This window comes from Ophidiomyces ophidiicola (assembly GCF_022830035.1).
Source record: "Ophidiomyces ophidiicola strain CBS 122913 chromosome Unknown scaffold_27, whole genome shotgun sequence".
Taxonomy (NCBI): Eukaryota; Fungi; Ascomycota; class Eurotiomycetes; order Onygenales; family Onygenaceae; genus Ophidiomyces; species Ophidiomyces ophidiicola.
In genome coordinates this window covers 231,443-246,909 of record NW_026054667.1, presented here as the reverse complement: position 1 = coordinate 246,909, position 15,467 = coordinate 231,443, and the positions used below count along the sequence as shown (strand labels likewise).

Sequence of the window (15,467 nt, the reverse complement as noted above, 5' to 3'; positions counted from 1 at the left end):
CCAGCGACCAGGGATATCCAGCACTACCAGCCTGTCAACTGCTGAGCAAACAAATGCACTGAAACCAACGCTGCTGCGCCCTGGCCCATGCTGCAATGTGTGCAAAGCTCATTGAACCATTTATTCTAGGGTATAATGCACCTTGATGCGCTGGCATACCACCCAGGAAAACGGGACAAGGGGTGGAGTGTTGGGTCAGGTCTCCAATAAATACACAGTATCATTCCAGCGCTTATAGGTATGTGTGCCTGAATGCCCATTTGCAGCTGTATCTCTGCTCGAGACGGACGCCTCCCGAAGACACGCTCTGTTTCGCCTTGCCCGGCGTTGTGTCCAGGATGGGATGCTGGATTGCCCTGCCCATTACTCTTCCACAAAGGACTCAGTGATCTATTCAAAGAATGAGTTTGGAAATCTCCCAGAAAATATAAAAACTGCAATCTGCCTCTGCTAAACAGCCTGCTTGCTACTGCTTTTCATCTTCCACCTTTGCCACTGTGCCATTATAATGTCCCACACTATCGCATTCCACTCGATATTATATCCACCTACCAATGATTTTCCTATGGCTGCTACCGCCGAGAATATTGGTACCCTCATTAAAACCGATATCACAATTACCCTGATTCCCGACCTTGTCCACCAGATCCTTTCTCAGCCTCCATTTGTTTCTGTTCCCGGTGTTTTTAACATCCGCGACATAGGCCATGTCCCGATTGTTCGTCGTAATTTCATCTTTCGCTCCGGGATGCTCTCCGGCATTGAAGCTGCCGGCAAAGCCAAACTCATATCTGAGCTGCGAGTTAAGAAAATTTTTGACCTCCGATCCGCCCCTGAACGCATGAGATTAGGTACTCCGCACATTTCAGGTGTCGAGATCTGCTGGATGCCAGAGATACGAGAGCCAATGCTGATAGACTTGATCCAATTTGGTGCTGAGGACGGCGGGCTGAGGGCGACGTTCCACCTGTATGCGGATATCTTGGAGACTCATGTGCCTATTTTCCGGCAGGTTTTTCAACATATTCGAGACGAAGGAGATCAACCAATTTTGTTCCATTGCGCAGGTGAGGCTATCCTTTCTATTATAGTGGTGTGCAGTTTATCTTACTTGTCTGGTGGGTAGCTGGAAAGGACCGCACCGGTGTACTTACCGCACTCATTCTGAGTCTTGTAGGCTGCTCCCACGGCGCCATCGCCTGGGACTTCAGCCTGACTCGTATTGGCGTGGAGCCATTCCGTGAAATAGTTTTGAAAGACCTCCTTTCGAGCGCGGTCGACTGTAATCCCGAGTTGACGAAGGGAATAGTGGGGCTTTGCAACATCAACTTCGATGCCATGATTTTGTTTCTACAACAGCTTGAGGCAACCTATGAACGTGGTGCGGAGGGGTATGTCATGAATATTCTAGGTTTCTCAAGTGAAGACGTTTCCATAATCAGGAGAAACCTATATGGCCAATAAAAAAGTAGATACCGTATTAAATTCTAAGAACCAATATCAATTCAAGCTGCTAGACGTATATTCTAGAGCCCCTAGGTATCTCGCATATTTTTTCATCTAGATAGGATGATTATAAAGTAGGTACACATTTCATTCTGCTAGCAAAGTGCTAGAAACTCTCAAGTTAGCATTATTTAAACTTAACTGTGAACACAGATAACTGTCCGAAAACCGAAACGTGAATAATGAATAATCAGACAATTTTAATTCCGATGTGCCCCCCAATTTGGCTACCAATATTCTGGAGCTTCTCGAAACTCTTTGTCAAAGCCTCAACGTCAAAATTTGGTCCAAATCTTCGAATAATACCTAAGTAGGAGTGCCACTTTGAAAGGTTTGGATCCATATATGGCGGTAGCCCAATGAATGGATTTCCTTTATCATAAGTCTCGAGAATTCTTATTGCCTCCTCTCCCCCAGGGATGAGTTTCCGATATTGTCCCAACCATGCATGTACGCCATGTACAGCACTTTCAAGAGCACCCACAACCCATGCGTGATGAGGACTCGCGGCCTCCCCAATGATCATAAAATCACCAGAGGGCTGAATCAACTTGCTCCACATACCACTGAACTGCTGAGGGCGGAAAAATGCAAAGGCTCCTGCAGCATTGGGTTCCTTGTACCAGTCAAAAGCATAGTGATCAACATAGTTGTCGCTAATCAACTTGTATGCTTGAGCTTCCGTCATATGATCGCTCTTATGAAGGCGGGCCAGATCACGAAGCAGAAGTTCCTTGAGCATGACCTCATCCCGGACTTTCTGCTTATGATCGCTATTATCAGAAATCAGGGATGAACAGCGCTGGGCATCTTGCTGCCATGTATACGAACAGAGTAAGACAGCAGATTGGGTCGGGGGGGTCATAGAGATTGTACGACGGGTAGACACAGGTACGGAGATTTAGATCAGAATGGCCGAGGCCGCCGAGCTTGATGTTATTTTGTCCTAAATCGTGGATCCACCAAGCACGTTTGAATTTAATGCCAACTTTGGCAGATGCTCCATATCCCAGAGATCGCATTGCCTGTTTAGTGGCATAATTAAGACGCGCTTCGCTGGTATCGATTTGCCTTAGGCAGCCGAGAGGCACAGAGCCGAAAAGTCCAGCATATCTCAAGGGTTTTGGTTCTCCTTTGACAGTGACTTCCATTTGTAGTGAATTAATGGCCTTGATTGCGGTCACTCGTCGCTCATAAGCTGGCTTGTGTACGAGCTTTGCTTCCATTCTCTTGGCAAGCTCTTGAGCACCTCCAAGAATGCAATACCACTTAGTGGCATTGTCGAATGCGAAGTCTAGTGATTCTAGCACAGTCTCACTATGGGCCTGATCGTACCAATTGGTACCTCTAGAATAGTCGTTAGCGCAATTATGAAATGTCTGTCAGGAAGGAGCACAAACCCATTAAATGTTTCCATCCATTCAATGGTATCATAGTTGTAAGGCGGAGGTGGGATTCCAGTGGTAGAAGAGACCCACGGATGTTTTCTGAATGGAGTTGGCCAGAGTCATCCTATATTTGGTGCGAAAATACTTACAAGGCTAAAAATTGACGAGTACTGTACGTGTCGTACTTCATCAAAAGGTCCCAGCCAGAGCGCCCTGGGGGGGTTCAACTGAGCATCTCGCCTCAGTGCTTCTCTCAGAGGTTCTATGGTACTGTTCATAACGTCATCGGGTGTATGGCGGAAGATTCTGAGATAGATATTTAGTATAATATTCATGAGTCCAATAATATATCATACCCTGCTGGAATTGTGTTTTTAGTATTTATTTCAAATGGGTCTCCACTTTGTGAATGGATGTGAACGTCATTGTAATTCCCCCACTTGGTAATGTCATTATAATGCCATGGCTCAGGGGATCCAGTATCGCCGTTTTTCATGTAATATGGAATCAAAGATCCTTTAGGAGGTGACGTTTTTGGATCTTTTTTTTCCAGACCAAGCTTATTAAACAGAGCGAATAATCTAGGCGCTGGTCAACCAGGCTTTATAAATAATTGCTGATTGCATACCTTTGCATAATAGGATTCTCAGGGAATCTCATAGCACCCACGTCGTAATAATCGTGTGGCTCGCTGCTAAAATTGTATGTGTAGAGCCTTCCTCCGACCCGGTCTTCTTTTGAGGCTTCCAGGATGTCATATTGGATTTCAAACTTTTTCTTTTTGAAAACCTGCTCGTTAAGATAGTCAATTATCAAGCCAGTAAATAGTCCGGCGGCACCAGCTCCAATTATTCCAACTTTGAGAAACGGGATATGATCGAGCTTTGGGGCACCATCCAAGGGGACCGGCGGTGGGGGCAGGGAGTCATAAGTCTCTCCGATGTCGATATCTAGGTTTGGTAGGAGTTTTTTAGCCTCATCAAGGACTCCTAAAACTGCATTGTTGCGAGCCCACTGATCTCTAAGAGAGATGGGAGAGGCTTGATTCAAAGACATCGTAATAGCAAGATTTTCAATATTCTGTACTATTTGTAAGACTGTGGTTTGACACCAAAGGTAGACACACAGACACTCTTGGGCTGGAAGATTGCTTTGCTATTTAACAAACAGCTGCGAGGAATAGAGTTGTCCGGAAATTCAGAGTATTTGCACGAAAGCATGAAGTTGGGATTAATGCTGGCATACGGAATACTCCGTATTTAGGTTGGAATGCAAGAATTCTAAATTGAGTAACGCGAAAATCCATCCCAGGTTGTTTTTAGGAAATTTACCCAATAAACATAATATATGTAGTACACAGAGCTCTGTTCGGCGTCATCTGCTGACGCTGCTCAGCTCTGATTGAAATATCTGGGATGAATGCGTTTGGCGTGTTCACCAGCGGTGCCAAATTCAAGGCCCAAATTTGAACCGGGCAGTCCAGAAGGATGGATGCTTTTCATTATTACTGGTGTTCTCCCAGCTTATTTTCGAATGCCTAGGGAGAGGAGTGGGCTTGACCTCAGCCAGCCTTTCGGAGCGGACGGCGACCACGGAAAGGATGGAATGCAGTTGACCAATATGTGTGTACGTACGGAGTAATTTGACCAGATATTGGACATTATGACTAACTACAGAATGCTCCGCAAGCAACTCTGCAGTCTTTGGTGAGGTATAGTTTTGGAAATTCTAGGGTCTCGTCCGCAAATGGGAATGAAAAAATACCGACAGGCCACTTTGTAATCAAAGTTAATTTTTTCAAGAGCGCGGGGTTTCATGCCTTGTACTTATTTGTATCACTTCTTGAGAAAACCAAGTTGAAAGAGGTATCAGGGATGTCCGCTCCTTGCGACAGAGCCATGCACTCTGATAGCAGGCAGTTTCTTGGACATCAAGGAGGGAAACCGCAATTTCTCGGTATGAGACAGCGACCGGAGAGCGATTTGAGAAGTTTTAGGGTGCACGGGGTTCAAGTGTGACTGGGATCGGAGCCAAAAAAAAAAAAAAAATGAGCTCTAGCAAGGTCATTGCATAGTTGACTAGTTATATGATTGAACTAGATCGCCTTTGCAGAACGAGGGGGACATACCTTGATGCGCTGGGGCTGCGGCCCACGGGGTAGAAGACGGCCAGGCGTTGTCCTTAACGGCCGGGCGCCGGGGTCGACACGGCGCTTTGGTCGCTGTGGTGTTCCCCCTTCCAAGGTATGCGTACGCCTGGCCATCGGACGAACCCAAAAAAGCGGTCAGACGTTACGGGAGCCCGTTAGTAATTTTAGAGTGCGAGACGGGTGCTGGCCACAAGCATTTTCTGCGTTCATAGCCAGCCTCGGCGCCCCTACGTGATAGAATGGTCAACGATAGGATCCGCACCGAAGGAACAATAATGGAACATTCCTGTGGGGATGGTTCATAGGGCCTGCGCTCGATAACGAGCTGTCAGCAGGGGAAAACGATCAAAGCCCGTAGGCCTGCGTGGCTTGTGACAGCCTTTCTATGGGTTGTAGGTAGTGTTCTCAGCAAGGCGTGGTGAAATTATTAAGAGCCAGCGCGGCACATCGGCTGAGGAGAAGCGACTAATTTCTAGGCCAAAAGGATGCCACCCACCCCCTGAGCCAAGACCTCGAACGGTGTTCTGCAGCTTCGCAAGGTGTTCGACTGGGCGCTTTGCTGAATATAGCCTTCATCAGACTCTGCTTCAACGGGTACTTGGGCATATCATGCTTCCAAGCTTCTAATATTGCGCGGATCAAAGGGCTGACGCAAGAAATGAGACCAGGCGTGATGCTGAGCTGCAAACGCGCTCCGATGCGCCGCTTAAAACAGGAGTCTGGGCGGGTTCGGATAGGGATCGCCCGGTCACACTCCACTGGCAAGCCGTTCCTACACCCCCTTCTTATATAAACATACCTGGGGTCAGCTGCTGTGTAGAAATCTGTGCTCATCACCAACGCCATGCATGCAAGCACGCTGTTGTACACACTTCTACTCCGTACAGGTCGCCCAAAATTACCGTACACAATATGACTCAAGGCCCTAGCTTCTATATATGCTCCGTATAAGTTCTCCGTACTCCGTACGGAGTACGGAGTAACTAATATAAGTCCACTAGGAACCCCAAACCCTGCGATTCTATGCATGTCGAACGTTGAACCGGGGGTTGAGCTTCCAGGGGCTTGGCTAAGAGTCGTTATCTAACGAGTCGTGAAGAAAATTTGTACAAGTCAAAAAGACACGGAATTTTTTTTTTTTTTTTTTTTTTTTTTTTGCAGCACGGAGTATAGGGCTCCGGCTCTAAGAGAGACCTCTATTGAGGTTTGCAGATTCGGAGCCGCTAGTAGTAGTGAATTCAAGAGCGAGAGTCTTGAAAAGAGTAGAAAGAACATAAGGCTTACTGGGGTCCCCTGCGTGCGGGATCGTCAAGGTTCCATTCCGAGGTGCCTAAAACGACAAGGGGGCGCGTGTTCCTTCAGTCACAGCAAAAGCACGGCTATTTTGACGAGTTCCTGTCATCCTTCGGTGCCGAACTTTGGGGTTCTGCGGTTTGCCCATGAGGTGACTGTCCGGGGTAAATACTTAGGGTGTTGAGTTGATTCGAATTCAAGCCGATGATCGCCCTGTTTCAAAGTTCACCGGTTTCCTGTCAAACTGGACGCACGATGCTTCTTCTGATCTCGACACGTCATTTTCAAAACTGAGCTATCTCCACGGAGTAGTAAAGAGGGTCTGCGAATAGGGTCTGGTCACCAATGGGGCAGTCGTTGGCTTCACAACACGCATGTGGCTTTCTCGGTGTTCGGTGCGTAGCGACTACTGGACAGGGCTTTTTGTTTCGTGTGGGTAGCAAGAAATGACCAAGAGTACGGGGGCCGTCGTATACTCTTCTGAGATAGGTTCGAAGCGCCGGGCTAACGCGGGAGACGTAATTTCTAGTGCAGTAGGATGCATTATCCCAGAGCTGCTAAGCATCAGGCTTTCATGGCGCGAATGACATGTTTCCGGGTGCCCACACGCCAGTCTATAATAAAAATTTATTATTATTGTGTATTATTGTAGCCGTGGGCATCAGGCCACCCGACATCGCCGGTGTGGTCTCCAGTCGAGACCGTGGAACTCGTTGGCTGCTTGCTCCACCAGGCCGCTCGCCCGGCCGAGGTGGCCGTAAACGCCACAGCGTGTCACGTGTACCATGTGTCAGCAGCCGTGGAAATTAGGTTTGGCTACCACGTGCAAGGGGCCGCGCCAGGCCTAACAAGGCTAGCGTGCCGTGTGTTCTTCCGATGGCCTCCAGATCACCCGCCAAGCGTTGGGATCGCCTGGCCTGCTTGACCTGTCGCCCGCCGGCCATGAGGCCCCAGGGGTCATGGCGCACAGCCAATATGGCTGCAGGCAGCCCGTGTGATGGATAACGGACCGTTCTGACGGATCAGACAGCTATCCTTCGACGGGGTTGCCGAGCATCCTTCTCTCCTGTTCTACGAGTACGAAATTTCTTCCACCACCCTACGGATAGGCGGTTATTTTTATCCGGAGCTTCGTTTTGTCCCAAAATACTACTGCTACTGGCCTTTTACACGGCCGCAGGAGCTGGATCTTTTATTCGCTAGCTTGACCGGTGGGGGTAACTAAAGTTTAAGTGCTGAAGCTTCATCGATTTTCATCCGAGTTTCAAGAAGCAATGTTGCTTTTTGTTCGTTTTTTTTACTTTCTTTTTCTAATCTTAATATTATTCTCTCACTTCTCTTCCCTCTCTCGAAGCTATATTATTCCCCTCGTTTCTGTGTTATATGTGTTTTTAGAAACCTGTCCGCTGCTGGGACAGGTCCAAATTTATGATCATTTTATTTATTCCAATTCTGCGACCAGTGCAGACGGTCCAAGTCCGCCAAAAGCTCCCTTGATTTACATATTATTCTCTTCCGCTCCCTCTCCATTACGGCCATGCCGCCTGCCTCTAATATTCTCATACTAGGCGGCGGTATTGCAGGCATTGCCGCCGCCCTGGCACTATCCAAAGAGCTATCTCCTCTTGATCCAAACATAAATATCCGGCTATTTGAACTCCGCGATATCCCCTCAACGAGTGGTGGGGCAATTAATCTTACTCCAGTGGCTCAGAGACACCTGGCCCAACTTGGGATTCTCGAGGAGCTTGACAAGATGGGCCCCGATGGAGGTGTCGATGTGGATGGCATAGAGTACTATTCCATTCACACTGGTCGAAAAATGGGCTTTATCGACTTCGCTGGCAAGAAAGGCCAGGGATACGGCGGATACAAAGGCAGACGAGTGATGCGTATAAACCTTCATCTCGCTATGTTAGCCGCCGCAGAAAGAATTGGAAACATTTCCATCGAATTCGGCAAGAAGGTCATCGGAGGCATGGAAACACAGAAGTCTGTCACCATCCACTTCGCCGATGGATCTAGCGCGACCGGCGATATAGCCATTGGCTGCGATGGGGTCCATTCCAATACGCGCACTAAGATAGTTGATCCTGAGAGACCTTCCGAATATACCGGCATCTCATTTATCCAAACCACTATTAAGACAGACCAGATAGACTCTCCTATCCATTTTGAGGCTACTGCAATGAATCGATCACGGCGAGGTGCTCTATTGACAACATTCTGCGATTTAGAAAGAACTGAGATATTTACCGCTGGTTTGGTACAGATCGACTCATCGCTGCTATCCAACGATGCCTGGAAACAAGAAGGCGCTGGTAGTTACAGGCCGCGGTGGACCCCTTTAAAGGCACTTCGAGACGATATTCGTGAACGATTTGGAGAATCAGTGATTCCTTGCATACGGGAGATTGTTGACAAGGCTGAGGGCTGGTCGATATACCCAGTTTACCAGCTTGCGCCTGGAGGAAAGTGGTTTACAGAGAGGATCATATTATTAGGGGATGCTGCCCATGCTGTTAGTATGCCCTCTTCTCCATAGACGTTGCAAAAAGCTGACTAGGGAATTTCAGATGCCTCCAAGAGACGAATCCGCCGCATATGCCCTCGATGATGCGATCTTGCTAGCACGAGTCCTTGCTATCTATTATGAACACCCGCTCCCCGACGCATTCCTCACATATGATGAACTTCGCCGAAAGCCCATCAATGACGCCTACAGGGATTCTAATGCCGGATGGGCGAATAATAGAGATCACGGCAAGTGGGCTTGCAGGCTTGAAGAGTGGCTCACGCCGTGGCACCTTCGGCGAAAGAAGCGGGCTCGGGTCGGTGCCTGGGTCTTTGATGCACAATCCGTACCGATTCCTTCGCCGAGGGTTTGGAAAGATGAAGATTCATGGTCGTGACCAACAGACATGCCCATTTGTTTCTATGCTTTCACATCCATGAACACCAAGAAAATGCATTAAAGGGCGTCTGTTAAGGAAAAGCGAGAGAAATTGGCCCAGTCCCAGCCAGTTTCCTATGTGTGCCTGGGAGGTTGTATGTCATACGGAAACACCAATCCTTTTGCTGTTCTTGTTCCTCTCTTTTTCAATATTTCTGAAATCATTATTAGCCTGTATATAAATAGATTCCCCATGAATAGCTCCATGTATTTACTTTGCCCATAGTTCCAGCCCATGAGCAACATTTTAATATGTTTCTTTAACCCACGAGGAAGAGGCGCCAGCAATTTAGTATTTACATTTTTCGTCTATCCCCATGGGATACAACCACAGACAAAGAACTTGGAAATCTGCCCATGAACGAAGTGCATTTCATTGACATTTGCTATTTACTACACCGCATCTTGACTATCCCAGAGCACCCCAAGGTTTGAGTGCTGTTGAGAAACCCGGCAAGAAATTTCAGCTTCGCCACTAGGCACCGGGTAGGCTAATGGTTTAAAGCTGGAAACACCTTTTTGTCGGGAATGCATGAGAGATCCTGATTCCAAAGCGAGTGGCGGTTTTGTTTTACCCGACGACATCCAGTGGGAGTGAGCAAGGGGTTCGTTGGCGATGAGTAGTTATAACAGGCATTCGTCTTCCTATCCTCTAGATCCCAGTCGGCACCTGTGTTAGATTTACCCACTAGCTGCGAATCGTCGATGACACAGCCCTGTCACAGCTGTCTTTTAAGGGCGAATCCATCCAGCGCTTTGACCGCCCATAGTCGGTGGAGTGTTTATAGGAGTTGTTTGAGGTTCCAAGGGCCGCGACAGCCACAGCCCGGCTAGCTTCTTTTGGCCTAGTTATCTAATAGGCTCTCCTGTCTTCTCCGCCCTGATCCACGGATCAATCGAGAATTCCATCCATCGTGATCGATGCTGTCAGTTGGGCCGCGCGGGCTTGACGGGGCGGCCCATGGCCTGTTTTACCAGGCCCCTTAGTCTGCTGTGGAAGCCGTCTGACCGCCTGATACAGCACAAGGTCCCCGTGCTGCAAACTCAATAGTGATACCCTAAAGTCTTGTCTCCTGCTCGGCGGCTGGATGTCATGACTAACCGACATCGCGCCTGGCCGCCATCTGAGGCCCGTCTCCCCGCGGACGGGACGGCCTTGCGACCACTAGTTCTCCCGGGGAAGGCCCGGTGGGCCGCCCTGTAGCTGCTCCCTGCTGGTGCCTGTGATACTGGCCCTTTCCGGGCGGCACGGCGGAAGCTGCTTGTTCCCCGGCAAGGGACAGCGAGCCTGCCAGGTGCTCCGTTGCGCTTGCTCTGTTGTTTGTTATTGCTCTCAGGCTTCTCCGATAGAGGAGGTTTGGTCTCTATCTTGTCTCGCGGCGTCTCACTGCATCCGCATTGATCGTATACCTACTGGGCTGTATACTTTCAAGTATACCATATTCGCGTCTGTTTTGTTTGTTAATCGCGCTTTGTTCCTTCAGGTATCTGTGACCATGCATACTCAGTGGGTCAAGATCAGCTTGGCCCTTCTCTTAACCAAGACTGCCTCCGCGTCTTTTAGCATCTACGCCAATTATGACCACCATGCTATTGCTGCAGCTTTGGGTATCTCTTCCTATTGCCTGTCGGCCCTGTATGTCGATCTTCTTCTAGCACCGAGGCCGCATTCTGACACCCTGCAGAAACCAGACTGTTGAGTGCGACCAAGCCAACGCCGCACGGGCTGCGAGAGGCGTGGACAACGATTGTAACATCCCCACTGTTGCCACCATGACGTGCTCTGATACCCTGCATTTAGATTGGTCTAAGGAAAACCTCACTGCCCTCTGCACCAATACTTGCTCCAACTCCTTGGCGACATGGCTCTCAACTGTGGAAGCCAGGTGCTCTAGAGATCAAGTGACGGCAAACGGTATTATTTTTGAGCCTAAAACGTTTCCTCTGAAATATATTTCGGGCCACGACCTTGCCTGTCTTCAGGATAGGTAAGCCTTGGGGGTCCTGGCACCAATATTCTTTTTTGCTGACTCTCTCAAGTTCTGAAACCTTTTGCATTCTCGAATCCCAGAAATGGGACGGTAACGCTAAGATCAAGTACGTGGCCCAACCCCGAGGATGAAAAATGTTGTAACATTGTAAATTACAGGTGGGATATGGAAGTTTGCTACGATGAGGACCCTCCAGAATTTTGTGATGAGGAAATGTTTTTTGACGAAGACCAATCGGTAGCCGTCACAGACTTATATCATCAAGACCAGGTAGCTCGCTCTTCCATTTTCTCTAAGAAAAATCCCAATAATAACTAAGATGCTCACACGCCGCTTCTAGTATTGTAGCGAATGCTTCTTGTTGCTTTGGAGACAACGCTTGCTTTCGCCTACACTGCCACCCGGTAATTTTACAGACTACCTCATTGATCAATTTAAGGTGTTGGCGGATACATGTTCTACCGACTTACCATTCTCAACCTCCGCCCCAACTCTTATTCTTGGGCCCGCAACCGCAGTCCCTGATGCTGGCCAACGAATTAGAACAAAAAATGCCACTACTGCTTCCAGTGCCCCTGCTGCACCTACCGAGGCTATATATAAACGTTCCATTGCCCCACGTGTGCCACTTTACACTACTACAGGTTAGAAAAAGAGTTTCCCTCTTTTTCTTTTTTGAATAGTTCCGCATGCTAATAATAATACATCACAGCTGTTCCGCCCAAACCAACCCAGCCTGGCACAATTGCCGCTTGTGGTGCCTATTATGAAGTGACCGAAGGGGACACGGTGCGGATTTTCCTTCAGAAACCAAGACTCTTCGCTAACAATATGAATATAGTGTATATCCATTTGCAAACAATTGTATGAATCCGTATAATATGTTTAGCAACGAAGCTGACAGCTAGCCTTTCCAGTGGGATTGATTACGTAGATTTGCTTAGCTACAATACCCAAGTATGGTTGTCTTATTAATCTTGGTTCCCATACTGATGTTTTTATTGTCTAGCTGGATGATGGTTGTAATAATCTCTGGAAAAACTATGCCATTTGCATAGGGCCAGTTACCACACTGCCTTCTACTACGCTAGAAGCACCGACCACATCTAGTTCCTCTTCTACTGTACCTCAAACTACCGTTTTCCCCGAGCCTCCTCACAAAATAAGCAAAGACGGAAAATGTAGTAATCTGATTAGTTGCGTGGGATCTGGCTTTGGTGATTGCTGTAGTACTAGTGGTTACTGCGGTTCGGGACCAAAGTGGTGTGGTAAGTCTTCATGCGGCCATTGTCATTAACTGTTATGAAGTTTATGCTAATATCAAGGATAGGCCCGGGTCATTGTGTGTCTGGACTTTGCAACAACTCGCCCGGCCAAGTCACCATAGATGGGACTTGTGGACCCAGTTTTCCGGGAAACAAGATCTGCCTGGGATCTGGATTTGGTAACTGGTAGGTAAAATAATAGATTTTCTCTGAAAATGCATCTATTTTTAAGTATGCCATTTGAAAATCAATTTGATGCTAACTTATCTTTTAAGCTGTTCCAAAAGAGGTTATTGTGGCTCAACAAAGGATTATTGTTCTGCTGAAAACTGTTTCTCCGGCAAGTGTGAGAAAAATAATGAAGATGAAATTGATGATATTGATGATGATTTGCTTGATGACAAGAAACAAGGAAGAAAGGCTACCAAGAACAGCACTGATGTAAAGCAAATGAGGAAGTGGAGGAGGTTAAGACTAAGAAGACGCAGTGGCATGTAACATTCTGCCATAGAGGGGAGGATGGCCTCTCATTATGGAATTATTCTTTTTCAAGCGCATATTGTTAATACGGAGCGGAAAATGTACGGCAAGAGGTGTTTAAAATGCACTGACTAAAAAGGAGCCGACTAAGGATGTTTCAATAGTGGAGAAAAATTCGTTCTCCTTTCCATCTCGCGTCGAAAATACATTATACTTAGGGATTAATCCTAATACTAAGTTATCTCTCGCGCAAGTGAGCTCCTATTATTTACTGTCAACTATAAAATACAAACTGGGATCGTATAAAATGTGTAAAACAAGCTTCTGTCTAGTAGTACAGACATGATTTCCAAATTAATGTATGTATGAACATACATGGAAACACAGAGCCCTTTCTATCTAGAAAGCTATGGAGGAGATGGAGGTATATAAACTAGGGACAAATGTTAGTTTCAGAATACAGCATGAATTTTATGTTGCCTTCTTCGCCTGATTTCGAGGTTTTGGTGCCGTGGACATCGAATTTTCTAGATTCGACGCCCACAGTGCTGCACCCACAGTATTCGTATACGTGAAGGCGAGGGAAGCAAATGGTATGATCTCCAGAAAAAATGCCACGGCACCAAAGCTATTGTAATATAAGCATATGCACTACAGTATGTCATATCTTGCAGGTAGATACCTTGTATATGCGGCACGATTCTTCTTGAGCCAATCTTCCTTTTCCTTCACATTCCAGCCCTTTAGCTCAAAGTATCTTAAATGTGATAAATTGCCCACCCTTCTCCCTTGTCCAACGAAGTAGATGAGACTGCCTACCACGGGGACAAAGTTCAACGGTAGGTATATTAAGGACCTCAGCCACACTGATAAACCACCTCCAACAAAGGGTCTGCGCAGCATCCGTCCCAGCCGTGCCATTGGGTCCCCCATTGACATGTTCAGCTGCCGCTCTCGCGCTACCAGCGCTGTTTCTCCACGAAGTAGTAGTGTCCCATCAAAAATATCCGTCAGCGAGTCACGCGAAATGAAGCTGCGGGCCAGGAAGTTGATGATTGTGGAACTTTCACTTAGGACGAGCAGAGCAGCAGAGATGGGTGCCAGGGGCCCGTTCGTAAAAGCTAGAATGGCAGTTTGCGGTATATAAGTGAAAAAGAACATAGATGCTGTGACAGCAATGGAGAGAGTTACTGTCGGAGCGAGGCTGGACAGTAATGGTTTCCATAGCGAGCGGTGGGTGAGAAAGTAGATGATGCCCTGTGATGGGGAGTATCAGATGGGCGTGTCCTCTATAGTACATAAGGGATGACGGGAACCGAGTACCTGGAAGGGATAGGTATATGCCCCTGAGCGAATGCCATCTCGAGCGAGAATACTGATGGCTTTAAGGTCATCTAGGACAATGGATTTGATGCGATCGATAATGGTACGATTGGCTGTCATGGTAGAAATGGCCCACCTGCTTAATGTTGCTTTTCAAGCCGAGAGTAGTGGGAATTGTGTGCAGGTCGGTTCCCCGGTAGTCCACAGGTATCCCAGATGGTAGTTAATTAATTATGTAGCTACTGATACCAACCGCAGCCTTGATTAAGTAGGTTGGTGTGGTTTAAATTGAAGCGATGACGCTCAAAGGGTCTTAAGGTTACTGAATATAGTTAACTAGTTAGTTGGTTACCTAACTCTATCAGGTAGCTTTACTTTTGGAACAGGGATAACTAGTGGTTTTATCATAAATAAGATTTAGAGTAGCAACTTCCATAGCAACTTTCTCATCTGAATATGAGTCACAAACCTTCCGAACCATCCATGCTGTGCTATGACTGAAAACCACTTTGACACCAGCATTTTAAGAGCCATGATGAAAAGTATCGACAAGTTGACAAGGAAGGTTATTTGGAATGTTGACACCCATGGAAGGGGTGACCAGCTCTATGGGTTTCGTTGACTTTACCAACCCAGAGCTTGCCCTGAGTCTCATGAGCAGCATCAACAACCCAATTTGTATCCACAGCAAAGCCACATTAGATAAAAACACCGATTTTCTGTTTAGCAGGGGATAGATTGACTAGACACCAGTTAGTTACCACAGGGGCAGGCAGGAGGTGAAAACCATAACATACGTGGGCAAGGTATTTGAATGTGCATACTACTTATCCGGAATCATTGTTTCACCTGTATAATAAATAAAGATCGCGAGCAAGTGTCTTGATTGATCCAAAGACATTCAGACAGCTACCCACCACTGTTCGGTGGACTAACTAGGTACAGAGAGGAGAGCAAGTGAATACCCAACTAACTACTAGCTTCCCGTGACTTTGCCAAGCCTTTAGTAAAGCATTGGAAGAATCCTGTCATCACTTGTTAAATTTCATCCGCTACGCCCCGGAGGAATTTTGAATTGTATGAAGGCAGAGATCACTTAGAAGATACCGTAATAGCGAA

The 15,467-nt window shown here is 47.2% G+C and overlaps 5 protein-coding genes across 5 annotated transcripts; 3 read left to right on the top strand and 2 right to left on the bottom strand.

The window, feature by feature from the left end:
- Positions 1 to 508: 508 nt before the first annotated feature.
- Positions 509 to 1,464, top strand: LOZ57_005444 (uncharacterized protein; the record flags this gene model as incomplete). The annotated part of the gene is made up of 2 exons (XM_049254475.1): positions 509 to 1,067; positions 1,127 to 1,464. The coding sequence occupies 2 exons, from the start codon at positions 509 to 511 to the stop codon at positions 1,462 to 1,464; spliced, it is 897 nt and encodes a 298-aa protein (XP_049106622.1).
- Positions 1,465 to 1,696: 232 nt separating this feature from the next.
- On the bottom strand, positions 1,697 to 3,950 carry LOZ57_005443 (uncharacterized protein; the record flags this gene model as incomplete). Its single annotated transcript, XM_049254474.1, has 6 exons — positions 1,697 to 2,279; positions 2,338 to 2,851; positions 2,907 to 3,018; positions 3,080 to 3,200; positions 3,251 to 3,475; positions 3,523 to 3,950. 6 exons carry the CDS (start codon positions 3,948 to 3,950, stop codon positions 1,697 to 1,699), a joined length of 1,983 nt encoding a protein of 660 aa, XP_049106621.1.
- A 3,923-nt stretch (positions 3,951 to 7,873) lies between these two features.
- Positions 7,874 to 9,248, top strand: LOZ57_005442 (uncharacterized protein; the record flags this gene model as incomplete). The annotated part of the gene is made up of 2 exons (XM_049254473.1): positions 7,874 to 8,857; positions 8,913 to 9,248. 2 exons carry the CDS (start codon positions 7,874 to 7,876, stop codon positions 9,246 to 9,248), a joined length of 1,320 nt encoding a protein of 439 aa, XP_049106620.1.
- A 1,537-nt stretch (positions 9,249 to 10,785) lies between these two features.
- Positions 10,786 to 11,929, top strand: LOZ57_005441 (uncharacterized protein; the record flags this gene model as incomplete). Its single annotated transcript, XM_049254472.1, has 5 exons — positions 10,786 to 10,925; positions 10,975 to 11,277; positions 11,330 to 11,386; positions 11,439 to 11,550; positions 11,720 to 11,929. 5 exons carry the CDS (start codon positions 10,786 to 10,788, stop codon positions 11,927 to 11,929), a joined length of 822 nt encoding a protein of 273 aa, XP_049106619.1.
- Positions 11,930 to 13,496: 1,567 nt separating this feature from the next.
- On the bottom strand, positions 13,497 to 14,468 carry LOZ57_005440 (uncharacterized protein; the record flags this gene model as incomplete). The annotated part of the gene is made up of 3 exons (XM_049254471.1): positions 13,497 to 13,653; positions 13,708 to 14,282; positions 14,349 to 14,468. 3 exons carry the CDS (start codon positions 14,466 to 14,468, stop codon positions 13,497 to 13,499), a joined length of 852 nt encoding a protein of 283 aa, XP_049106618.1.
- Positions 14,469 to 15,467: the final 999 nt, after the last annotated feature.